Source organism: Dromaius novaehollandiae, chromosome 4 (genome assembly GCF_036370855.1).
Source record: "Dromaius novaehollandiae isolate bDroNov1 chromosome 4, bDroNov1.hap1, whole genome shotgun sequence".
NCBI classification, from domain to species: Eukaryota; Metazoa; Chordata; class Aves; order Casuariiformes; family Dromaiidae; genus Dromaius; species Dromaius novaehollandiae.
The window spans coordinates 76,333,621-76,360,328 of record NC_088101.1 but is presented as its reverse complement, the minus strand read 5'-3'; the positions used below and the strand labels follow the sequence as shown (position 1 = coordinate 76,360,328).

The 26,708-nt window shown below is 40.3% G+C and overlaps 1 protein-coding gene across 2 annotated transcripts; it reads right to left on the bottom strand.

Annotated features, from left to right (window-relative positions):
- Positions 1-340: 340 nt before the first annotated feature.
- HTRA3 (HtrA serine peptidase 3) lies at positions 341-26,708 on the bottom strand. 2 transcript variants are annotated; one of them, XM_026122056.2, is made up of 9 exons: positions 25,831-26,705; positions 16,841-16,940; positions 14,755-14,977; positions 13,882-14,076; positions 11,252-11,284; positions 10,415-10,529; positions 4,154-4,202; positions 2,271-2,366; positions 341-1,333 (listed from the first exon to the last, which is right to left on the bottom strand). In XM_026122056.2, the coding sequence occupies exons 1-9, from the start codon at positions 26,252-26,254 to the stop codon at positions 1,168-1,170; spliced, it is 1,401 nt and encodes a 466-aa protein (XP_025977841.1). In that variant the 5' UTR covers positions 26,255-26,705; the 3' UTR covers positions 341-1,167. The 2 variants fall into 2 exon arrangements, with proteins under 2 accessions (XP_025977841.1, XP_025977842.1); XM_026122057.2 differs by lacking the exons at positions 341-1,333; positions 2,271-2,366; positions 4,154-4,202 and adding an exon at positions 7,258-7,429 and having other exon boundaries at positions 25,831-26,708.

The following is a 26,708-nucleotide window of genomic DNA, read 5'->3' as shown; positions in this document are numbered from 1 at the left end:
GCCTCCCAAGCACTAGCTGTGAAACAAGGTTAACAGTGCTTCCTCTCTGCTTCTTGTCACGTACACACAGAATTGAGCACAACAGGAGCCCAACATTGGATAGTTTCTAAATGACATCAAAGCACGATTCAAATATATGGGGGGAAAAAACAGTGTAAATAAGTGACTTATGTGCAAAGCAATTCTAAGCATAGTCTAAATAAGGACAGAATAATTATACCAAAGGGCTACAAAGGGCTTTTATATCAGCAGGATCCATTTTTCTGTAAGAAATTTTTCCTCTTGGGAGAGTCTATTCCAGTCTGACAGAATATGGAGAGTAGAAACACTTGTTTAAAAAGAGGTTTACAGCAACACTTTATTTGTGTAAACTTTTATCTCCTTACAGTAGAAACATACACAGTACAAGCCAAAAGTAGTATAACAATTTTACAGCAAAGCCTACTGGTAAAATGCAAAACTAATTTGTATCAAATTTAAAAAAAAACCTGTGCACTTTCTCAAACTTAACTTTGTTCAGCACATCGTTTTGATTTATATATAATAAGGCATTAATTCTATAAGAATCATTTACTATATTCCAAAATTGCATGACCTAGGTGTAACACTCTATAGCCTGATACCATTTTTGTTCCTTTCAATATTTACAAATTTAATCTACCTGCACTGACATGTAGCATACAAGCACTAAGAACAAATACAAGCTTTGCCAATACTAGTTTCACATTGAAAAAGTTATACAAAAAGCTCAATTTTGCATTGCAATAGCTTGGTTCTGCTGCAGCCATGACTGTAATTTAGGAAAAAATTCCCCTTTCGGCATGTTTCCTCACTTTCAGCAATATTTTGGTCTTTCAAACTGCAGAACTGAGTCTGCTCTGAGCTCTAAAGGAACTAGAAGTGGACCCCTTTTCTACCAGCTACCTAATTTTTTTTCCTCCTTTCCCTCCCCAGAATACAATTCTTAAATTTTTTTGAAAGTTACATCTGCTATACATGGCATAATCCAATTCATTCTAGCTACTATGTACAGAAATGGCTCAGGCAATTAAGTTAGTCCACCTTGTCATTAGTCAACAGGAAGTATAATTACTGTAGCTGTAAAGGAGGTATCTAGTGTTCCAGAATAAGTGAGTTTAATTATGATGGGAGCTTCCTCAATTCTATTTACATAACAACTTCAGGCTCAATGTTAAATAGCAAGTCATCATTTCCTCTTCGAACTTCAAGTAGTAGAGGTGACTCATTCATCACAGCCTCTTGCAGGTCACTGGAAGTCATCAAAGGACGCCCATTGACTTTAACAATGATATCTCCATCTTGGATCCCTCCTCTGCATAGGTGAGAAGAAAAAAGCAGTAGGAATGCATTCTACCCAGAAAAACAGTACCAAGGCTATTCACCCCCTCTTTAGCTGATGTCATACTCTTTGCTTGCTTTAGTTTCCATAGGAGGGGAATTTCACACTTCTGATAGAGGCAGACTAATGAGTAATGCTCACTAAATGCAAAATCAGGCTTGGAATATTTCAGTGAAGATTCTCCTCTAAAACAGCAAACATACAGAGAGTAAAAGTAGTCTATTTTCTAGAAATAGAAAGGACTTTTAGCCATTACTGACTCGCTCCATCCATTTGAAAGACTATGGCTCTGTCTCCACAATACATATTTTACATAGCAGAAATTAAACCTATTCGCAAAATTTAAAGACAAATGAAGTGTATCAACTGAATTATAACTAAATTATTTCTTTCCTGCTGTTCAAGTGTTAGCCAGAATGGCTGCTCTTCTTACCTTTGCATCTTCTTAATAATTCCTAAAATAATTTGTAAAAATGTGCTATTTATTTTCCAACTTTTCTGTATAACGGTGTCTTCCTCAAAGATAAATAATTGTCTCAGACAATAACTCAGGCAATGTCTAACATGAATGCAATTTTATTTCCTGTTTAAACTCAAAGTTTCTATTTATTAATATTTACTTTACCTTTCAAAGGCAAAATTGGTTCGTGTTTAGGATCTTGTTTAAATTTGCACACAGTTAGTGCTTTACAATGTCATTTAAGAAGTTTTGAAATTGAAATATTTCACCTTTGTAAATCTGAGTAAAATTTTAGCACAAATACTTTAATGATTTTTTTTTTAACCAAAAGGCACAAATTTTAATTTCTTAAATACAATTCAAGACTCGTATGAGTCAGTGCTTGAATACAAATAGGAATATCTATTTGGAAATATATTTATGGTTAGGAAAATAACATGCTCTGCATACCTATGAGAAGGTGAATTTGGAACAACTTCATGTACATAAATTCCACTTCTGACATCAGGGAAATCAGGATTATTGTGTTTCAATTCTTCCACCAAGCTAAAAGAAGATCAAAATTATATAACATTTAATTCCAATAGTGTTATAAAAGCAGTAATATTTGAAGTATTTCCTTATTCTTTTTCTTGCCCCCAAATAAATGACATAACAGATAATTGTTTGCCTCTCATTCTTGTGCTGACAATGTAGGGAACTTGGACTTAGATAAAACAAGTAACAGCCCAGTTCAAAGCAATACATTTCAAGAGTCAAAAACACTTACCTGTGCAAACCATGCTGTATTTAATGGTCTCACAAATCTACTGCAAGAGCTTGACTTTTGTTATTTGCAGCAATAGCACAGAGAGCCCCTCCCACACACACTGTCCTAGGGGCTGTACAGGGACAAAAGACATTCTTGCTCCAAAGAATTAACACCGGGGATAAGGCAGAAATTTGCTAATGGTTTTGCTTCTTTTATTTTGCAAGTCTTTAGTTAGAACAACACTGCTTTTGACAACTTCTGTCACCAACCAGGCGATCAGGATTATGAATTTTCCATAGAAACTAGTGCTTCAGCTTCTTCAAGTTTTCTTACAAATAAAATTGGTTGTGCTTGTCTTTATAAAGAAGACAGGAACCAGATGCAAAATAGAGTCTCTAAAAACATCCTCTCGTTTCTGAGGAGATGACTTTATGTCAGGCCTGGGTACAGTGTGAGTTAAAACCCACTTACAGTAAGAAAGAGTTTTAAACTAATGATGGCTTACTTTGTTGTCTGTCATGAGAATCTGGGGTCCCTCAGATGGAAAGGAAGCCAGAAGAGCTGCACACAGCTTCATTTTATTTTTTATTGAGGAAGCTAACATAATTAAATGTCTAAAACAAACACACTGAGAGAAATAGTATTTTCTTGAAAACTGGCCTGTAGACATCTTACACTGTTCTATTAGACACCACAAAAGCAGTAAAACCTCACGCCATGTTCACGTCACAGTATTTAGAGACACGTCCTGAATTTCGCTCAATTGGTGGTGGTCTGGTGATGTTAATGCCATTACACTGATTCATTCCAGCTGAGGATCTGACCCTTTTGGGAGGACTGCAGGAGTGTAACTCAATAAATAAAGATGGCTTTGACTACAACCCCAGCTGGAAATTGTCTTGTTTAATTTTGCAGTCTACTGCCACATTGGAAACGTGCCTACTAGTGGGAAAGGACACAAGCGTAAGAACCCTCATTTGTTATCCCAGGATATGTCTGGGTAACAAGAAGACACAAAGCAGTGTGAGAGAGAAAAGGCAGTAAAGAGCTGGAGGAGGGCATCCATATTCTGGTTTTGCTAACAAGGAGACATAAAGCTTTACTTCTGTGCTTTAGCAAATACTTTGTTTCAAATTAATGATTAGACACCAAATCCTACATGTGGCCCCCACTGGCACTGATAAAACTTCTGCCAAACCTTCAGGCATCTAATCTCTTATTGGCACTCACACAGTCACCTAAATGCAGCAGCTTGTTTAAATCACACCTAAAACCTGATGCAATTCCAGACATCCCACTCAAGAACAAAAAAAAAAAAAAAAAAATCCCTTCCTAACTTCCCACAGTTATCAACAGGGCACACACCATTATCAGTATTTACAAAATGACTGATTTTCCAAGTCTCAGAACATACGTTTCACCCATTAAAATGTTCACAGGCTTCTTAGAAGCTAACACACACATCTGCATCCTATACAGGTTTATAACCAAAGCTAAATAATGAAGTTCTGAACCACTATTGAACATTTCTTGCAATTAACTCTATGAACAATTATACAGATTACTTTTCCAATATACTTACGCAGGTGTTATTGTCAGCATTCTGATGCCAATGAAACGCTTCTTCCCATCTGAAAATAACACAGAAGGTATTTAAGAAATTTAAGCAAAAACTGACAAAAATAACTTCTTTGATGACCTAAAATACCTGCCAATTCAAACAGGATGTAACAGCTTTTCGAAAAACTAAACACAAATCATACACATCAACAATGATGTCATCTTTTCTTTTGCCTAACCTTGGTGTATGGAATGAGAATCCCTCACCTCACCAGTGAGAGAGTAAGAGAGAAGCTCATTTCCACTCTGTAAAAGACTTTCTTCTGGAAATTCAGGAAAATTTCTGTGATTTAGTATCACATGACTTTAATAAATGGAAAATTTTATAACCAAATACCATCTCATCTGAAACTGGTTGAGATAATTTAATCATATGGCATTCTCATTAAAATGTAGGAATGAGATTTAAAGAAATGAAAATTTCCACCTTTCAAAGAAAAGAGCCTCAGAGAGATAAAAACGGAAAGGCTCACACCAAGTTCTAGTGCAAACAGTTCATTATTTCTACCAGAAAGGAATGAAAAATGAATTAAAGACCTTAACAAGAACTCCACAGAATTTTAAATGGTGGAAATTTGTTCCTTCAAGAACAGTGACACATTTCTGCAATTGGCTGTTAGTGGACGAGATACTGCACAGCTGTTTTATGAACAAATGCACTTTGATGACTTCCTGGAGTGAGTGCCTCAGCAGTTAGTTACATCCGGTATTAAACAATATTTCCCATTACTTGTTCCAGCATAACTACTTCACAATTTCTTTGAGGTTTTCCATATTCTCATATAAGGAGACAGACTGAAAAGGAGATGTACAGAATATCCTCTACCTCTTATTCTTTCCAAGAAAAATAATCCCAAACTAAGGATCTAGTTCTGAATGTTATGCATGTCCAATATTCCCATTAATGTCAGTGAAAATTTTGAGTACTAAAACATGGGATTTACTACACTCTGGACAGTCTTGTATCTCCAATCATCATGCATGCTTTTTCCTGAAACATTCTAGTCCTCCTGTATTTTAAAGTGCAATCAATCTGATCAAGATCAACTACAGTAAGGGCTCCATGAAGAAGTCTCATTACAGAAGTCTCAAAACCTTTGGGCATGGGCCTGAACTAGTGAACTCATGTTTCTTTAGTCCATGTAGCGCACACAAATCCTTAAAAGGCAAGTCTTCATTTTAAAAAAAGGCAAACATTCTAACTCTCCCAGGTAAAAATAGATTTTTCCCCAATGTGGACAGTTAAATGATAAAGTTGTCTACAAGTCAAACTGCAGTCAAACTGACTCTCTGGTGACAGTTTACTGTCTCTGTTAAACAGTTTGCTGCTGGTCATGGCCTGTGTGATGCGGAAAGATGTAGGAGCATAATGCATACTCTGGGGGCTGAGTTAGGCAGGGCTACTTGAAAGAAAATGCAGATCAAAAGAGGGACAAAAATTGATCTGGAAGAAACAAAACAACAAGGGGGAGATTGGGCAAGAATGGAAAACCACAAGCAGAAATACTGCTGATCCAAAGGGGAATTTTTTCCCTGTGGCTGATGACACGTGTAAAAACAGGGCTTCGAAGAAACAAAACAAAACAAAAAAACCCCTAGTAACTATAGAGTTACTTGCTACTAAAGGTCTCATGTCATCTATGGGCAACTTTGGATAGGATTTTACCCCATTCATGCATCAGAATTTAAAACTGCCTTCAACCCTCTCTCCACAATGAGTTTGATATACTTAGAATAACAGTTCATACTATAAGAATAAAAAGGTTATTTCATAAACTAATAGCTATGAAGTTAATGGGAGGCTAGTAGTCAGTATGTTGCGTTATTTTAGTTGCAGAAGTCATCTGTAGAGTCTAGATTCCTCCCCACTACCACCCTCCCAACCATTTCATATGTCAGAACACAGGTAGGAGAACCTCAGGCTTTTTCTTTTCCAAAAATTCATTCCACTGAATTTAATCCAAATCAAATGTTTTACACAAAAATAAAGTTTCCATCAACATTTAGTAGAGGGAATATAATTGTCCACTTTATTAGAAATATCAGCAGAGACCGAATGGGCACAGACAACATTTCATCACCCCAAGGGATGGCCATTTTGAGGTCAGGGTTGAGTCACATTGGCAGAGCAGTATGTGGCACCTGGAAGTACCGCTGTTGCATTACATCTGCGCTGTGAATAAAAAGTCTCAAGACCTGTCATCTCAGCAGTTTGCGCAATCATGAAACATAAGAAAAAATAATTAAGAAAACTGAAATAAAGTGAGTTCCTAAATCTAAGAGGCACGTCACGAGGGTGAAGTCCCAGCAGTAGTTAAAAGAAGGCTAATATGTCAGAACAATGAAGTTCAAAAGACATGACTCCATTGCAGCTTGAAGCTGGAACACAGCACGGTAGAGGGAGAGGTACAGATCATACTTAGCTCTTGTAAACACCAGGCCAGATTAAACACTGATGTAGGTGCTTTGTGCCATGCCAGTGGTACAAAGTCGCGCAAATTAGCCTCATCCGTTAGTCTAAACTTGAAACTGTTTTGTGTTAATAGAAAGTCACAAGCAGCTGACCCGAAGTACCTAGAAACAGTTGACAATTTAAGGAGCTTTCTGTTCTGAAAGACGTTTTTTAATCAACAGTAAGGACAGCATTTCCTTTACTTAAACTTTTCTTTTTCTTTTTTTTTATTGATGCTTATAACAATAGACACATACAAACCAGACAGATACAAGGGCTGACGACAGAAGTGTTTATGACTGCTGTAAACTGTGGCAAAAAGAACTGATAGATCCAAATTAAGGGGTCATGTAGGGAACGGCGATCGGAAGATCTCGCGATGGCACGGAAAGAGGAAGGAAGAGGAAGGATATGACGTAGAGATAGCAGTATGCTTGTAGGTATATAAGCAAATACATGCGTACAATAAACGCCATTTGCAGCATCCTCATATTGGTGTCAGTGCTCATTGGCCCGGAGGCTGGGGGAGCCTCCGTGCCGTCTCAGGCGAACGGGAGATTGTCGCATCAGAAGGCGACAAGGTCAGTTACTCAAACTCTTTAAACACGAGTATCTTTGGCACATGAGTATCCCCATTGCAGTTGATTTCAGTGGGGCCAGGATATCACCATGATCTCCAAGTGAAGGAACGAATCCTGCACTTTTTATTCGAGCGGCAGGCAAAACTCCTACTTCTCTGCTCACTCCTTTTGCACTTAGATGGTCTTGCAGATTGCATGTGCAGTCCTGAAAGTATGTAAGAAAGATATTCTGCTGCCAAACAGAAACCATGAAAACAACTCCAGTCTAGAATGTTGAATTACATAGGTGCAGGGTAGCTTCCATATAAACTGTATAGCGGAATTTGATCAGGTATCTACACATATACTCAGAAAGCCTCCTAAGCAGCCTTCATGGCTGCTGGTAATAATTATCAGTAAGAATGATAAAAATACATAGGCAAGCATATAGTTTCACCACAACTGATAAAGTGCTCCAAGGATGCAACTGCAGATACATATAAATGATTTGTTGAATGTGGTCAGTACAGAATTCTCCTGCTTCTCCTTGCCCATCTTGAAGCAAGGTTTATTCTTTTCTATTTTTCTACTGATATTATACGAGAGGCCAAGCTGACCTCCTAGGCTGGACTTGCTCCCTAATATGCTGTCACACTAGTAATTTGCTGTCTTTAATCCTAGAGTATCCATGTTAGAAATCTCTGTGGTTTTACTGCTCTGCCCAAGACTTAACTAGTAGTACACAGCAGACCTAAGATTGGAACTGAGAAATTCCTATAGGTACTAGCAAAAGACACTGAGATAAAGTCAGTTGATGCCTAAATATATAGGCTGTCTTCTTGGTCAAAAGTACATTGGATATTATAGGGGTATTACCCACATATTAGGTAATACATAATATTTGGGTAATAATAATCAGTCCAAATAATTCATTCAAAAGCCATTCTCACCCCACCTTTTGTTTCTGTACAAAAGTTGTTTATATATTTGCAGTTATATATGGGATGGATGGGATGGAATAGATGGGACTTCACAAATGTATGCCTTCTATATAAAACTGTTAGATAAAACTTGTACTTATCTGATCAGCTCAGACTTAAAAGACTAAAGTCAAGCTTATTGAACAGTATCCTGAATATCTCCTATATGCCAGAGTGAATCTGGAAAGAACTGTTTCCTAAAGGAATTTTATCATCTTTAGGCAATATGATATTTAGAGCAGAATAGAAATACCCTTAAACTTATTTCATATGACCTAATTGTACCATAAGGGTGGATCCCACTGAAACTATTGAAACGTAATTGCAGCAAATGAAAACATGCTAAAAACATCCCAAAAATTCTGCTTACAGTTATGACAGGGAATAACACCTATACAACAGGCCTGAAAACTATTACTAAAGGCCAAAAAAATGCAAACTAAATCTAAAATGCAGCAAAAATATCTACTAGATGTTCCTTTCCCTATGCATCAAGGACTTTAAATGAGTGCTCTGCCTTCAGAGAAAGCAGTAGAGGCACTTCAGACAAGCTAAAAAAAAATTAAATTAAAACAATTTTTTTAATTAATTGCCTGTGCCCAGGGTGTGCCACATCATGAAAATCAGACTGATGCTAAGAGTAAGTCCAAATACATCATAATCAAAAGAAAAGGAATGAGGATGAAAATTGGAGGATGAAGGTGGCTAGGTCAGAAAGGTTCACAAACGTCATGAAATAAACCTGAATTTCACTATTATTTTTTCTAAGGTACACAGTATTTTTTCTAAGGTCCACAGACAAAGTTCTCTCTAGGCCCTCAAAATGGGCCTAGACGGTTCCTCACTCTCTGGAGGCAAAGGTGTCTGAGAGAGCAAGGTGGCTGACTTCATATCCAGCCTTCGCTGACTTCCCAGCCCCAGTTATCAGAAACCCCCTGGGAGGTGGTGAACTTTCAGTACCAGATTTGCATTCACCCTCTAGAGCTGTTCCTGCTGCATAAGCCATGATTCCTCAGTGTTTTGAGATGAACAGTTTGGTTCTGAATGGCAACATCGCCAGGTATACAGGCCTGCCTCTCACAGAAGCCAATGGGAATAGTTAGTGAAGCTGGGCAAACTACATAATTTTGCTTCAACAACTAAAAAAATGTCAGCTACCTTGAAATGCATTTTTCAGCACAAAGTTAACTGAACCTTTTTCATGAACTTTGGTAGTGAAAACAATCTGACTTGAGGAATGTAGCAGAAGATAGATGAAGGAACCATGTCAGAATTGAGATGTCTCAAATGCAAGGGCAGAAGCATAACTTTGAAATTTCAGACTAAGGGAAGTTTCTGAAATAACACTGTCTGAGAGGAATGGTGTAGAGAAAAAATTCTGGCATCAGCAGCTGGATGAACTGAAGAAGAGACAGGAGTAATATCAAAAAGATTCAAGAGCAGCAGCAGCCAGCTGTCATGATAGAAAATGAGTAGGGTGTGGACAGATAAACTGGGAAGCAGAAGAGAAAGGAAGGTTTGGCCTGGATGAAGCATTACTAGATCAGCTTTGGCTGCACAGCACATAGTATGCCATCTAGTCAGAGTCTCAGCATTATGTGTATGAGACAGACACACAACAGGAGAGTCCAGAGTACTACAATCTTCAGTTGTTGATATATTTAGATGTACAAGCTCTTTAATGCATGCAGGGCCCTTTCTTTTTCCTGCCGCCACCCCCCCCCCCCCCCGCCATGTATTTGTTTAGGAATTGTTAGAAAACAAACAAACAAAAAATACACACATCCACAGATAGTGTGCACAGGCACTGCATCCTCAGACAGATCAGGTCATTCTGAGAGTCTGCATCTTATTCTCTACAGTACACCTTTTTGCTTGCACAACATGTGAAAGAGAAGGATAAGACCCCTTGATCAAATCACCATTTGTTCTCAAGATTGAGACTGTGATGACTTATCTGCATCCTCACTATCCTCAGAGGTCCCTCTCCTCAGATTTATACAGATGCTATCTATTTTGGGGGGGAAGGTTGAGTAATAAAACCTTACCACCACTTCTACAAAGTTGTCTTCTATGCCCAAGCCCATAAATAACAGTAAGGTGTCCTACACTGCAAAAGAATGCTGCATCTTTCACTATCAGGACCCCAGACCTCTGTCCTTTGGCATTTCACTGATAGTTCAGGTTAATAATTGGGAGATGACAGCATCAGTATTTCCTACAGACCTTACCTTTACTTTGTTTGTCATGTGACTCTGTGAGGAACTGAGTGATGCGGTCTGAAGGAATAGCAAAGGAAATTCCAGCTGTAACCTTTAAGGTGTTAATTCCAATCACTTCACCATCCTGTGAAGAGACAGCAACCAATTAATTTGCTCCTAATGCCAAGACTCAACTCACTACCTAGCATTTTATTTTAAAAGCTGGTGTAGGTAATTTTAAAAAGTTTTGTAATCATTCAAGAAATAAACATGATTTCTAGGAGGGAATCTGGGCTGTGATTCACATTGCCTCTCACATTTAACTGCAATGGCCAAACAGATTACAGTACAGCTTGTTTATTAAAGCTCCCTCCACTGAGCAGGTGATCAGCTCCACTACAGCAACAGTTCACTGAACTGTGAAGTCAGTGCTGCTTTAAAGCAATCTATTTTAAAATCTGTTGTGTCAATTAATGAGATCCCATCTTTGCCCTGCATCCCAGGTTTCAGAAATGATGTAGCTACTCCCAACAGATCCCCTTCTCTTATCTGCAAAATTTCCTCTGCTCTCCACAGAAATGTTTTTCAAAGGTGTATGAACTGAAGCCTAATTTACATGATTTGTATTAGCTTCAGCATATCTGCACACCATTAGCCCAAATGACTGGAAGCTGGTATAATCAATAAGCCTTTACAATTTAGCCATGAGAGCACTCCCTGCTACCACTGTGCACATCTGGGTAGTAATTTACAGATTATTCTTCCATTTTCACAATAAGCACAAGTATTCTCCCACTTATTTCAAACTAGATCTAAAAATAAAGAAAAACAAAACAAAAAACTTAAAAGCAAGCCACCCGGACTTACCAGATTAACCAGAGGTCCTCCAGAGTTGCCATACTGTAAAAGTGACATAAGGAAATAATAAATTGGTGTGACACTGCAGGAATTGAAAATTGCATTTCAAGCAGTATTTTGTTGGTTAGCAAATCAAAGCGAAGCAAGGCATTTCTTAAGCCTGTTCTACCTGTTCATACCTCTTATGATCAGGTTTTTTTCTTCTCAGAAACAGGTCTTCAGTTAGGAACAGCAACTTACCACTCAAAATAATTAGGCCGTAATTTAGAGGAGAATCACTAAGAAGTTAGAACAAGTATTTTGGATCTTCTGAATATCGTTAGAACAAAGTTTTGAAATAACTGGTTGCTGTTTAAAATAATATTTCAGTGAAGTGCTCTCAGCTTACTATGATTTTTAAGAGGTGTTATTCATCGCTTTGGTCTGCAATAGTGTCAGTCTTTCTTATTCTCTACCAGAGGAGAACAAAACACTTCACAAGTTTAATCATGGCATATCGCTGTGAGGTAGATGCTATGCAAGGACTGCTTCGGTAACCATAGAGATGCAACCACTTAGCAGCTCCGAGCAGTTTTAAATTGCCTAATACCTAATGGCCTTCAAAGGAAAAATCCAAACAGGACCATAGGAAGTGGGAGTTGGGAGCTTCTTGTCCATCTTCATGTTGGCTCACCAAATTTGTTTTCGAGTGAGGCCAGTATTTTTAAGTAGGTCTACCAAACAGCAAAGAGCAGCAACTTACTACTCAAAATAAACAAAAGCTAAGTGATGCATGACAGCAACATGAGCCATCTAAACTGTTTACACTTAGATAGCACTGGGCAAACCTTATTTATTCTCAGAAAAATAAAATGGACATTAAGGTTGTAAACAGCTTCGAAGTTCATGTTTAAAAAGAGAGATCAGTTTCTTATGTTGTCTCTTTTCAGTGACCAGAGGCTACACATTTGATTTTTGTCTGACTGACACAAAGGAACCGAGATAACGGGTTTTTTCAGCTTTCAGATACTCTTACAATGACAATTTTCAGCATATCATCTTTCATTCGTCTTCTGCTTGAGAGATATGATAATGGAAGAACTTTGGCACAAGCAGTACACCTCCATTTAGGAACGTATGGCCCTGTTCTCTCTTGCCCCATGTTCCTGCCGTCCTAGCGTTTCTCAGAAGGCAGCTGCATGCACATTCCTGCAGGAAAGTCTTGGCTGAGCCACAGGAATGCTCTGAATAGAGCAGCTCTCAAACTCCTCCCGTTCTCAGGAGAAAACTAGTGCATTAGCTAAGCACACAGCATCCCTATGCCAGAGACTATCTTCTCATATGGCAAAGCAACTCAAATATATTGTCACTTTCCTTACCTCATCTACTATCACTATTCTATTTAATCTAGATTCACCTGATTCACTCTGCTATCTTTGCCTGAACTGGTTCGTTAGCTTTTGAGGGCAGTGAATCCTTAAGCACATACAAGGAAGTAGTTTGATTCAGAGGAATGTGCACAGGCGTGAAGTCAAGAATCCCATGTTCTAATTCTGGCTCTGCCACCAATTCAGTCTGTGCTCCCAAGTAACCCATTTTGCATATGTTTTTCTATTTGCCTGTGCAACTGAACAGACGAATACCAGTTAAATGTCTTAAGAGCTTCAGCTCCTGAATCATACAGGAGTTTTTTTGAGAAAGCTCCCTTTAATGTCACACCTTGGTGCAAAAAAGTAATTGCTTTTTTCATATTATTTCTCTCAAAAACTCTGAAAATAAACATTTGTGAAGTGCTTTGCATGTGTAAAATTCTAAGCATTATGATTTGTTACGCTGAGTTTGGTATTCAGAGCTATTAGATAAATGCTGGAAATATTTTCCTTTTAATGTATAACAGATTTAAACTGTAAAATTTCAGGCTGTTTTCTACCTCAGATATGCACGCAGTACTCCTTTTAAAATCACCACAAGTTATATACACATCTCAGGACTTCACTTAAGCTCTTTGGATGCCTCCAACTGCTCTGAAGGGATATTATTTTCATGTATTCATGTGTTTCTAAAAAACACATAATGCAATAGGGCCTTAATTCTGAAAAGTATCCCAAGCTTTAAGGCATTTTACATCTAGACTCTTATTTGGGATATGTGATGCACATGGGGGGTGGGAAGGGGGAACGTTTCTTTAAGTTCTTACCTGGACTTTCTGACAATAAATCCAAGCAGATGCTATTAACTTCACAACTCCATCTGGCTCTAATGGATGGAGGTGAAAAACATTGGCTCTACTCTACAGCTTGCTGGGCCAGACTAGCTGAACAAGCACAGAGAGAAACATTGATTTACTGCTGTTCTGTATAACCATATGTTACTGGATATGAGATCTACAGAATGAGAGAGGTCTGTCATATGTGGCATCTTTGTAGACAACTGCAGAGAGGGCCATTTTATTTAACACCTCTTCCACAACACTAATGTCTGAATGCAACTTACAGACACAGTATAGTCATCTTAATAAGAAGGGGATGTCGCTGATTTTTAACAAAGCTCCTTTCAGTCAGGTAATTCATCTTTCAGAGCGCACACTTCCCTGCTGAACAGGTGGGGATGTCAAGGTCCCAGGACTATGAAGACCAGCCCCTTGCATACCTAGTACTTACATTGATAATAGCATCTGTCTGAATGTAATCCATATCCGAGTCCCTCAGGCCAAGTTCTTTGCCATCTCGCTGAGCAGTGCTGACAATACCTGTTGTCACAGTGTTCTGTAAGGCAAATGGACTTCCAATCGCCACCACAAATTCCCCTGGCCTCAGATCAGCAGAGTGTCCCAGTAATAATACAGGCAGCTTTTTCTTAAACAAACACATGAGAAACATTGGTTTAGATCTGAAAATAACCCAACTAAAAAGATCAAAAACTAGCAAGAAATTAGGAAGGCATACTGCCAATTACATTAATGGGAGAGCAAATCACTATGCCCAAAACTTAAGACAGATCACACTAATGTAGGGCACTACTGCTTTCAGCTGTCTTCAGTAACAGAGTACTAGCAGCAGTACCTTGCAATTTCATTCAGAAAAAATGCTAACAAAATTCAGAACCAGATTTGCCTATTTTCCAGCAGACTGTACCTCCTCCTTCCCACAGAATTAACATACAAACTGGCTATTGACAGCCTGCCATTCCCACTGCACTACATACCACCTTACAGTCCATGTACACACGAAGCTAGAAGGATTGCCTGAAGACAGAGTCTATTTTGGCTAACGGCATCAGCAGCTGGCCACGAATTAGCTGGGCCACATTATTTTTTCTTTTTTAGCAGTGCCTAGTGCAGAAGAGACATATTAATTTAATTCTAAGATATGAAAGATTTCCAGGCCTACAGATGTAGTTTGTTCTGAACATCATTATCTCCAGATCTGTTTCCAAGGAATCCCTAAATATGTATTCCAGCCGGTCAGTCAGTACTTAAAAGAAACTGAAATGAGGCTCCCAAATTCATTCGTTCCTCTGTTTAGACCACTCACCTTAGGGTGAATCTTTATTGTTGCAATGTCAGATTTCTTGTCAATGTCTTTGATGGTTGCTTCATAGGTATCTCCATTTTGTAGCTGCACTTTTAATTGTTGTCTCCCTGATACAGCATTTGTGCTTGACACCACATGGGCATTGGTCACAATTAAACCAGAATCAGACATAATAAACCCAGATCCACTGGAAAGGGGGACATTTCGACCAAAGAGAGGGTGCCTGTACAAAAAATAAATAATCATAACTCATAAGGGGGAAAAAAAAGAAGACTACATTAGAAATTATTCACCGCCTTTCATCCCAAGAAATACCAAAGCATTCAATGACTCCTGTTAGAGCCCTTTAAAAATTAAATAGAAAATACTGACAAAGAAAGGATCACTTCCTGAAAACCTGTGGACTGCTTTTAGTCAGCCAGGGACACATGAACTGAGGTTTCCAGACAACGGGCAGATCACATAGTCCTTTTCTTTTTCAATTCTATCTTTAAAACTTTCCTTGCAAAGAGAAAAAGGTAGGTGACAAGAAGAAAGAGGAGCTCATCTGACTCCACCACCTGATTCTATAATGAAAAAAAATGATGACAGGAAATAGGCAGGGCTGACAGATGGACTGATCCTCTAATGGGAAAGAGCTGCCCAGGGAAGAAGGAACCTTGCAGCTGGACAGGGGAGCAAAGAAGGTGGTGAGGTCTCAGGCGATCATAGAGCACAAGTGTAGGAAAAAATATGTTTGCAGACTCAAAGGACTAGGAATGTAAAAGACAGAAGAAAAGAAAAACCACTAACAACGGGTAAGATTTGAAGGAAACAATTTGTTGCACTAAATATAGCTAAAAGACTACTATGACTTTTCCCTGTGAAAAATTGCTGCAGTCACCTTAGATTCACTAGGGGAACAGAAAGTGCCTTAGCAGTAAAAATGAGAAAAGGTCCACAAATTCATCTTTCTTCCAAGATGTGATCCTTATTAGGAAATTGCTTGAAAGTTCTGGGCTATTCAGCAGTAAAGAATTGGAGCCAATCCCAGGCAGAAGGCAGTATCACAATTAGTGCCCAGCAGGCCACTGGGCAAACATTTACTTTTAGGGAAGGAACAAGTAATCTTAAGAACATATGCAAAGACCTAAAAGGTCTTCAACTGTAATGTTCTCTTAAAAGACCAATCATCATGTGCACAATGCCAGGTCTCAAAGCCCAGTTATCTAGCTTAGTACTATATATATATACATGTGTATATATACATGTATGTATGCATGTATATTAAAAAAAAAGCTATACAAATTCTCCAAGAAATTCTTAAGCTCATGCAAAATTAGAGCATCCTTGTAGAAAGATATCCAGGTAACAGAGTATCTGTAACACTGGCAGTAATTTGTTCTGCCAACAGGTTGTCTAGAGTACTTGGTGTTAAAAGCTGCCTCCTTAGCTCCAGCTTCAGTATACTTAATACTGTTGTGTCTTGGTCAGCAAATTTAGTAGTGTTTTTTTTATACATATATACATATCAAAAGCATTTATATGGTTAGGTGGATTACGGATGGTCAGCGAGATACCTCTTAATGTTCTCCCTGACAAAATAAAATTACTTGACATTACCTCTTACTGAAAGTGGAATAAGCAAGAAAGCACTACGTTTTTCTAGTTTACTTTTCTGTACTTGGCAAGGTTTTTTTGTTTGTTTGGTTTTTTAACTCTGACATAATAAACACAATCCAACAGACACCTCATTGTTATGAAGATTGCAAAGACCTCCAAAGAAGATTATATAGACTCTGAGGGCAGGCAGTATCTGTTGCAAGGTACTGTAAAGATTCTAAGCCCAATAAAATAAACCCATTAAACAGGAACAGAACACACAAATGGGTGATGGTACTTTTCACACGATATCTCACTCTTATAATCTTTAGATCTTGCTTCTCTGGATGAGACTGCTGTAATGTTTCAAAGTATTTTTGAACATCAGTAATTCAAAGCAAAAGTTAATGCACTGTTCTATTTGATAGCAAAAGGAGGAAAAGGAAAATCTTTGTAGCCCTTTGTTAAACAATGCAATTAAAATATAAAGAGTGAAAAGTGTTACCTGAGGAAAAGTTCAATGTGTACAACTGCAGGTGCAATCTTTTCCACCACATCTGCTATGAAGTTAAATTTGTATCTTGGGCTGCTGGACTGTAGGTGACCTATACTAGCAGAAAGAATTGGATATGTTAATAAGAAAATACCCTTTTAACCAAGTAAGCGAGATAGATATGCTTTGAATTTCTTATACTGGGATAGTTTCCAACCAGGTTTGGGAAAAGCAATTGAAGTCATTAAGATTTGTTCAAAATTATTCAGTGTTGTGCTTGATCCCAAGAAAGTTAAACAGCAGAATCACTTAGCTTTATAAATTCTCTTTGGAAGTCTCCAGGCTTTATCTTGAGCATTTTTCTCAGCAAAACTACTAATTATTAGCTAAAATACATAGGATCATAGGACAAGTCAGGCTGGAAGGGTCCTGAAAGAGTTCAACCAAGCTGGAAGGTTGGAGGGGACTTGAAAGGGTCCAAAGAGGCTGAACTAAAGACCTCCTGAGAGACCTCCTGCTCAAAGCAGGTTCAGCTACCAACTCAGACCAGGTTGCTCAAAAGCTCTGTTCAGTCGAGGTTTGTAAACCTGTGAGAATGGAGATTGCATGCCTGTTCCACTGCTTCATTGTCCTCATGGGAAAAAGGGTTTTCTTGTATCCAGTCTGAACCTCTCTTGCTGAAACTCATGCTTGTTGTCTCTCATCTTCCCACCATGCACCTCTCAAAAGCCTGGCTCTGCCTTCTCAACAATCTCCCCATAGGCACTGGCAGGCTACTGTTAGGTCACCCTGAAGCTGTCCTTCATCCAAGCTGAGCATCCCTCAGCCTTTGCTCACAGGATGTGTGCTCCAGCCCCCTCAACCATCTTGCTGGCCCTCTACTGAACTCGCTGCAGTTATCAATGTCTTTCTTGTAGTGGAGGTCCCAAACCCAGATGCAGTGTTCTAGATGTAGTCTAATGAGCGCTGGGTAACGTTGCTGCAGCACCTTAGCACTGCATTTAGAACCCAAAGGAGGAATTTTTGAAGCAGACACATTAGAAACCTGCTGTAAATGATAACCTTCGCAACTAAAGTTTTGCAAGCTCACAACTAAGCTATCACAATGTAACTATATATTACTAAATACGGAGCCTTCTGATAGAAGACAGTTCAGTACTAACTTAAGCAGCACCATACACAACAATTATGAATACTGAATTGCGATCCTATGAAATGACTATCTCAGAGGGGGAAAAGCCCACCGCATCCTGCACTAGAATGTCACAACATCCCAAAGTAGTGATACTTCTTGTGCTAGAATGTCATGCTTATCTGCAATCCCTAATACATGAGGGCATATCACCACGTGTTTAAAATGTTAGGGGACATAACACTACATTTCATTTAATAGAAGTCTTTCATGTTCACAGCCTGATGCTTTAAAACTAACTATAGGTTCTAAGGAAGGGAGTCAGCAAGTTGTAATCAGAGACAGCAATAACATTTTTAGCTTTGTTCAGATCTGGTGTAACAGCACACTATTTGTCCCAGGATGTATAATTCTTTTACTGCCATTTAGTGAGGAGGGATACCCTCTAACTTCTGAAAGTTTTATATCATTTAGAACTCATACTTTGTGCCATCAGATCAGTGATTTGCTCAAGGTTCAATTCACGCTGAAGTATGAACTTACCTCCACAGTAGCTCTAGCCCTCCCAGTTAACACCTGGTCTTAAGGGCTCTGGATTTCCCTCATTCTGGACAGCATAACACAGTAATGAGTCCAGATAATTTATCTTCTGAAAGTATATGATTTTCTTTCTTCAGCTGCCCTTTACCCTTGTCTTTCCATGGAAAGCGAGTGAGAGAGAAAGGATACACATCACACAAAAAGGAGAAATATGCAGAAAAGAAAGGAGGAAGCAGTTAAAGAATAAGAAAGTTCTCATGCATTTTGGTATTGTGTAGTTCTTAACTCAAAGATCACTCTGGCCAACCCAAATCTAAAGCTGTTTTACTGTCCATTAAACCTTGTAAATTACTTGGAATGAGTACAAAGATTGCAGCACCGAGTTACAAAAAGGAGATGTCTCACCGCTCTATCCTATTCTTCAAATGAATTCATGAGATAGTGGAAAACAGAGAACTAGTTCTAAGTTTATTTAGTCTTTCAAAAGGCCTTCACAATAAAGTGAAAAAGGACCTACAAAGTCAGAAAGCGAGAGATCATACATTATCACAGTAACTAAGAGACTTGAAGCAAAGACAGAAATTTTTGGAACTTCAGATGGAATGGATATAACACCAGTACCAAGGGACAAAAAAAATGTATTAAAGGAATCAGGTAGTTCTCATTAGAGCTCTGAGTGGTCTTCTTCCTGTTACTGGACATTTAGCTCTGAGAGGAAACCATGCTTACATTTAGCAAGCTGAATTTATATGATATGGCATAAACAAAAGGAACAACTTGGCAGGAATAGACTCAGCCTATTTTACGTACATTCTCACGTACTCTGAAAAATGCTTCTAACCAACTGAATATGCTTTTTTCAGTACTTAGTTTAAAAGAGACTGCATACAGGAATCACAGAGGTCAGTCAAATGCAAGCTCAACATACTGTTACTTATTTTGTTTACTGAGCCACTGAAGATTTATCTTACCTTCAAATCACAAGCAATTTGCCTGATTATGCAATATATCCTTTGAAGTCTAGTGACATGAATTTAAATGCTTGCATACACAGCAGTGTTCACTGACGGGATATAGCATCATTATCACATTTATCTTTATAGACGCAGTCATTTCTATGGAAGACAGTAGGTTAGACCCTCAGCTGAGATACACTGGCCTAAGTGGGGAAAAAAGCATGGTGAATGTGGGCTTTCAAGTTGGTGTAAAGCAGCATAGCCCTACACAAGTAAGAGCAACTAAATCAGTTTGCATTAGCTGAGAGCTGAACTATTCTGTCCATGCAAAATTTTCACAGCACAGCACAAGGCTGAAAAGCAGAGGAGGAAGCCTGCCAAAGAAGTCAGTTTAACACCACTCCTCCTGTTGAGCCACCAGCGAAACATCATGGGTGGCAGTGCCTTTCCAGCTGAGATTTGGGGTATATAGACGAAGAAAATCTACAGAGATAGCAGATAAATGAAAACATGGAAAGAGTGGAAGAAAATAAATGAGGTAATAAAGAGAGAAACTGTAAAACCAAAGCAAAGCCTGTGAAAGCATTTATCAGTCTGAGCTGGGGACTGAAGACAAGAATACACAGACCTGAAGGTGAATCCAGATCTGCCCTATATATTCACAGGAGGAAGGGGGAATTTCAAACAAAGGAAGATCAAGAAAAACAGACATGCAAACTTTGCAAGAAAATGTCTAGTTGAAGATCTGCTAGCCTGACTAGAGATGAGTTGTTCTCACTAGTGGCTCGTGGAGACTAAATACTGGCAAAAACTGACTTACAATCTTGAGATGCCTACACAGAAGCTGGTACCCCTCAAATCTTCTTATGCAAGCTGGGAGTGATAAGCACCTTTAAACACATTATCTGACATCCCACTCAAGAAAGCTCAGGCTGTGGACTAGGAAGAAGTAACTGCAAACTAACATTTGTTCTTGTCCCTACCTACCCCCATCCGATTTAAGGGAATTTAATAATTGATAAATAACATTGTAGCACACAATTCTCACACAGCTCATCTTCATCAGTATACTTTAAAAGGAAGGTATTATAGCCTGAGAAACTGAGGAGGGTCATCCTGCAAACAAACGTTAGAACTGGAGTGGTAGAATCAGGGCCTCATGTCAGACCTCCAATCTATCCATCAATTTGTATTAACTGATAGAGACTAGCTACTGCTATTATTCTTACTACAACATAAAATTAGACATGTGTGATAGTCCTAGGATGTCTCCTTCACTTTTTTCCCTGCAGATATTCTTGCTGCCTTGCACAGCTTTCACACAGCTCTCAGACCTCTGCTGGACTGTGAATGTAAAAGCTCCACGTGCAGCTTCATGTGTTTTGATCCATTGACATGCTGAGATTTGCTGCCTATTTTTTCAGAAGGTCTCTCAATAACATCCATTATGTTTGGTGTTTTTACTACATGTTCATGATCATCTCATTAACCAAGGCTAATTTGTCATGGCAAAAAGCCATCATTTAATCCAATTAACTATCTTTAAAATAACCAAAGTATGAAAGGAGCTTTGAGCAAGTTGCACTTGAAGCAAAAGCATATTTATACGGTACGGGTCTTTAACTATCTGCACCTTTAATTGAAAGAACTAGATTTTTCCAGTCTGCTCCAAACCCACAAATCAGCCAGGTTTTCAGCAGATCTGAACTCCCGTTTTATCATTTTAATGAAGTGATTAGATCATCAGAAGGTCTCAGCATTCAGCACTTCTCACAAAGCATTCGAAATCCAGACTTGGATGTTAGCGAATAAATTGGAGTTAAAGATGTTCAGTCTATTTGTAAAGTTTGATCTCACATTTTCAGCTCTACGCGCTTCAACTACATGGGATTTACATGGCTAAAACTAAATGTCTGTCAGGTGGGAGTCACCTTAATGTCAGCTTAACACTTTCCTGGGTTCTAGCATATCTACAGACTATGAGCTCATTTAATAGCTCTGTATTTACTTAGTTGCAGAAGGAACATATGCACTCCAATCTCATTAACACTGTTGTAAATCAGGAGCAACTTCACCACATTTGAAGTGTTAAACAGTATGAACAAAACCGAGAAAAATTTCAGCAGAAATAAATTGTCATAGTCCCACTGAAGACAATAAAGTTACACCGGTTTACATTTGCCGAAGACTTGAAGTGTCTGAACAGCTGCCAACTTACTCCCTATAGAATTAAATCAGACCATATTCAATGCTTTCTTAAAGACAATACATTACATTAAAATCCACAATTTTATATTCATTAAGAATTTGTGAGCCTGGGAAACTCATTCTTTTCAGGTCGTTCCCCCACCCCGCCTTTTTAAAGCTAGCTTCAGAAAAGATCTGCATGTTCAGCTAAATTATTATGTCTAAGGGAGGACTGCAACCTGGCAGATCTGATCACCAGGGATAAACACTGTCCCTACTGTGCTTTCATGGAAAGAAATGAAAGACAAATAAAAGATTATAATGTCTCTGCTTAAAAAACAGAAACATCTGCTGGAAACATAGGTTCATGGGCAGCTTTTCTGATGAATTCAGCATTAAGATCAAGTTGCATAGCTGTGCACTGACCATAAAGCCTTGGTGACTTTAATGCTACATTATGTTTCAGGCAACTTGTTTATTCAATGGATATCTACCGTGCACAGATGAAAACAATCTGGTGAACCATCACCAAAGTGGCTTTCTTGTGCAGTGCAGAAGTCACAATGGCCAGATGGAGACAGACTGACACATGCCTTCCTGCAAAGACACTCCACTGCCTCACTGACTTTAGAAGTTTATTATTCCTCCTTCCCAAGTGACTTGCACAAGGAGATACAATGAGAACATCTCTTTCCTGTTAGCAGTCCTTCACAAAAACAGTGAAGTGCTATACTCAGAATATGGCAAACACTAAACAACATTCATCCTCATCTGCAGGAACTCAAAACAAATGCAGACATAAGGAAAACAGTCAGTAAAGGAATGTAACTAGAGTTTGTGTTTTCAGCCAATACCTTGCAATGGATTTCCCTAAATAAAACATACAGCTGGAGGGAGCCTTAGGCTCTGATGACAATAATACCGGTAGGAGACTTCAATATATTTTACTGTGCCAGTTTCTCAGAAATGCAAGTAATGATACGCTCCGTTGTTCCTTTGCACTTTCAAGGTTACATGCACGCACGCTCCAAATACCCCAGGCGGAACTGTGTGCAGTAACTCTGCTTATGTTTTATTTGCATTTTTCAAGTGGGTTTTTTAGGGAACTGAACTTTTAGACTCATGCCTTGCAAATATTTGACTGACACAATTAAGACTTTATATCACAACTCCTTTCTGACAGTCCCTTCAGTCTTCAATTGAGAGCACAGATATTCTCAGACACAATCCTGTGAAGGATCAGTATCGAAACCAATGGGACTCATTTCCTGGAATGTCTTTCCTCAAAAGTTTACTAATCAATCTTCTTAGTTAGTTATTTTGTTCCATTAACAGAATAATACCTTTATATCTCCAAAAGTAATTTTTTCCTTTGCTTCTGCCTGCTAGATTAGAAAACCCACATCTTCATTTGACAGCTGAAATGTTTTTATAGAAACCATGAGCACAATCAACATTGCAGGGAATTATTAACTGTACTGAGAACAGTGCACTGAGGGCTCATAAACAGCGCTCTCTGCAGGACAGTGGGACATAACTTGGTCATAAATTGCAGGTGACCTCAAATTCTTTGTGTGCAGATTCTGACACATTCATAGGCTGATAAGTAACATTGTTTAAACTTAACTTTGCTACAATGGGAAATAGGGCTCTGCAGAAGCAGGTCTTTGATTACAGTTCGTCTTCCATAAAGATTTATGCCATTACTCACACACTAGCCTGTAATAGTTGTATATACATCTTTGTGACAGAAGGCAGGTAAAAGCTAGGTGTTTCAGAAAAATCATTAAGGTATCTTGTGCCGAAGGGTGAAAAAAAATTATTTGTACCATAAAGTCCTGATGACTATTTAGTTATCTCAGGCAAGTCAAAGGGTCTGCTCAGATATATAAGAGTAATTGTACGAGCAGTGGTTTTCAGGTCATGGGTCCTACTGGAGAACACCAATGATAGACTAGTTCCTGTATCTCCATGCAGTATACTCCCCCTTAGTACACTGTGTCTACACCTTTCAGTTTGGCATATTGATATTCTTTGTGCTAATCCAGGCCTTTCGCAAAGAAAGACTATTTCTGAGTTCTGTCATTTCTGGATTTATCACTTCCTTGATCATTCTGGGCACCTCTCTCCTTCCTTCCCTTCTGGACCTACTACTGTCTTTTCATGTTCCTGCATGTTCTGAAAACTAGGCCTAAGTCACGCGAGGTAAGGCTACCATTATTTGGGTCTGTTTTAATGTACGTACAGTTAAGTAAAACTGGATTTACTTTGTAACTAGCTCAGAGCCTCCAAACTCTGAGTCATCTAAGGCCAGATTTCCTTCATGAACAGGGAAAATAGACAAACTCAACAGTAATTCTAAACTGTCGATTTTCTTCTAAACCCTCTCATTACAGCCATTGCATGTTATTGTTTAAAAAACAAAAAACAAAAAAAACATAATTGAGTTCTATTCCTGGCTCAACAACCAATTCAAGACTGACCTTGGGCAAGACACTTAGTTTCTCTGAGCTTGAGTTTGTGCAGCTGTAGAATTGAATAAAAAAATCAAAACTTCACAGAAAACCAGAGGCTTCAAATAAGCTGAGGTTTACTGGGACAAAAAATAAAGCCAAAATAAAGTGAGCACTACAGTAGTTGCTTGAAAAAAACGTTACCTCTACCTCACCGCTCTAAATTCCTAAGCCGATTACAGTAGACTCAGGAGAATTCCATAAAGAAAATGTCATATGTACCAAACCCCAGGCACTCTGTAAACCCTTACATTCGGGCGAGCTTGCCAGTTTTGCTTAAACATTCTAATTATTTTGCAGTGGATGACTTCCAACCAAACATTAAAAGGACTAAAGCTAATGGATGCTTAGATGAAAATGAACAGGCAAACAGCAATTCATCACTGCAAAATGATGGAGAGACTGATCACTGCAGCTCCGCGCTGGCATCTGGAGATATTCTTGGCTCTGCAAGATATGCCTAACGTAACTTTAGGAATATCATTTGACCTTCTCCTTCCTTGTGCCACAGTTTACCTGCTCTGAAAAGTGGCATATATGAAAAGTCCCCTCTTCACAGAGCAGTTCTTAAAGGCTAACGACAGTAGCACTCCCTTTTCCCTCTCACTCCTCCCAGTGATTTTAGCAAATTTGCCAGCTATGAACAACAGAGTGGTTGAAGGCTCGCCTGACATAACAGAAGCACCAACACGATTTAAAATCTTATTAAACATATGACTCTTCTTTCCAGAACTGTTACAAATGCAGTAAGAGCACAATGTAAAAATAACACGTGAGGAAGTATGCTAACAGAAATGAGCAAAATTAACACTTCCAGAAAGTGAAACATTTTAATAAAACAACAAAAAAAAAATCACTAAAGTAAGTGATTACTAAAGTTTAAGTTAAACCATGAAGCTCAAAGTTACCACAGAATATTACGATGTCCTGGGTGAAGCAAAGGCCCTAATATCTTATTGCAAACAGGAGATTGCCTGGTATCCTGAGCATTAGCATTTTAAATTCTAAAAGAGGTTCACTGATATTTTTTCCTGTTTAGACTCCACAAGACTACGGTTGTAAGTCCTCTCATCCTTTCCTTCCTAAGAAGGAACTATGAGAGACAAGAGATGATGTTTTAGATACTGTCTAGTGCTTTCTTTTTTCTTTTTTTCTTTTTTTTTTTTTTGCCCTGTTTCAGCTACACGGCTTTAACAGGTGTTTTTTCCCCAGAGATGCCTGCCAGGTTAATCAAAGTAACTTCTAAATACACCGGGAAAGGCCTGGGAGTACGAGTGCATCCGGGTTATCGAACCCGTTTGCGCGGGACTTGGCGCAACAGACTCGCGCCCAGCCTGGAGCGACGGGCTGCCGCCGAAACACCCACCTAGCCGATACCGACATTGGGTTACGACGTGAACGCAGCACCGACCGGGCCGCCCCGCGCTCCCGCCGGGCTGCCCGCCTCCCAAGGCCGAGGCGCGACTCTCCCCCACGCTCAGGCCAGGTCTCTGCCCCAACGGGACGGTCGCGCAGGCGGGTTTGTCCCACCTGGAAAGGCCCTGAGCCCCCCACCGCTCCCCTAGGCCGCATCCGCTGCCAAGCGGGACAAGGAGCCGCGCCATGGCAGAGACCCGCGGTGCCCGCTGCCCCCGTCGGCCCCCGCGGCGGGCCGAGGCCGCGCCATGCTCCTACCCGATTCGCAGGCGCCCTTCTGGACCTGGGCGACGGCGGGCAGGCCGTGCTGCAGCGCCTTGCGGCTCGCCGCCTTCAGCTGGCACACGTTGTCGTAGGTGCGGCCGTCGCTGCCGCACACCTGGGCGCTCAGCTTGCACTGGCAGACCCCCTTGGCGAAGCGCTTGCCCATGGGGTAGCGGCAGTCGAGGCTGTCGCCGCACGGCGGGTCCTCCTTGCGGCCGCAGGAGTCGCCCTCGCCGGCGGCGCAGATGAGGCAGCAGTTGCAGCGGTCGGGGACGTAGCCGCTGGGGCAGCTGGGGCTGGGGCACTTGGAGACATCGCAGCGCGCCGGGCACTTGGCGCGGGCCGCCGGCAGCTCCGCGGCGCCGCGGCCGCGGCTCAGGCAGAGCAGGAGCAACGGGCTCAACAGCGACACCCGCATCCTGGCGGGCGGGAGGGGGCAGGCGCGGCGGGCCGGGCAGCGGGAGCGGGCGGTCAGGCCGCGGGCATGCACAGGTGCTGGCCTCCTCCGCGCCCCGAGCAGGGCTGCTGCGCGCTGAGCGGGAAGGAGCGGCGGAGGGGAAGAAGGGGGCGAAGTATAAAGCGGCAGAGGAGAGGCTCGCTCAGTTCATGGGAGAAGGCTCAGGGGCTCCCCGGCACTAGCTCGCAGGGCTGAGGCGCCGAGCCATGACCAGCCGCCGCGCGAGGGGAGCGCCTTCTCCGGCGGCCGCGGGGAGCAGTGCGGGCAGCGGCGAGCCGAGCAGCAGCGTTATATGGGGGACGTGGCCGGGGCCGCCGCCGCCTCCACCTCCACCTCCACCTCCAGCTGCAGTCGTGCCAGCAGCAGCTGCGGGAGCTCCGCGGCGGCGGCCAGGCCCCACCCCGGCCGGGGACGG

Bases quoted from the DNA above. Each gene is read 5' to 3' on its own strand.
- HTRA3 (XM_026122056.2), bottom strand. From the start codon at position 26,254: ATGCGGGTGTCGCTGTTGAGCCCGTTGCTCCTGCTCTGCCTGAGCCGC. The intron at 16,941-25,830 runs GTAGGAGCATGG...CTGCTAGTATAG, and splicing joins GAAGGGCGCCTGCGAATCGG to GTCACCTACAGTCCAGCAGC. The intron at 14,978-16,840 runs GTAACACTTTTC...TTTTTTGTACAG, and splicing joins CACATTGAACTTTTCCTCAG to GCACCCTCTCTTTGGTCGAA.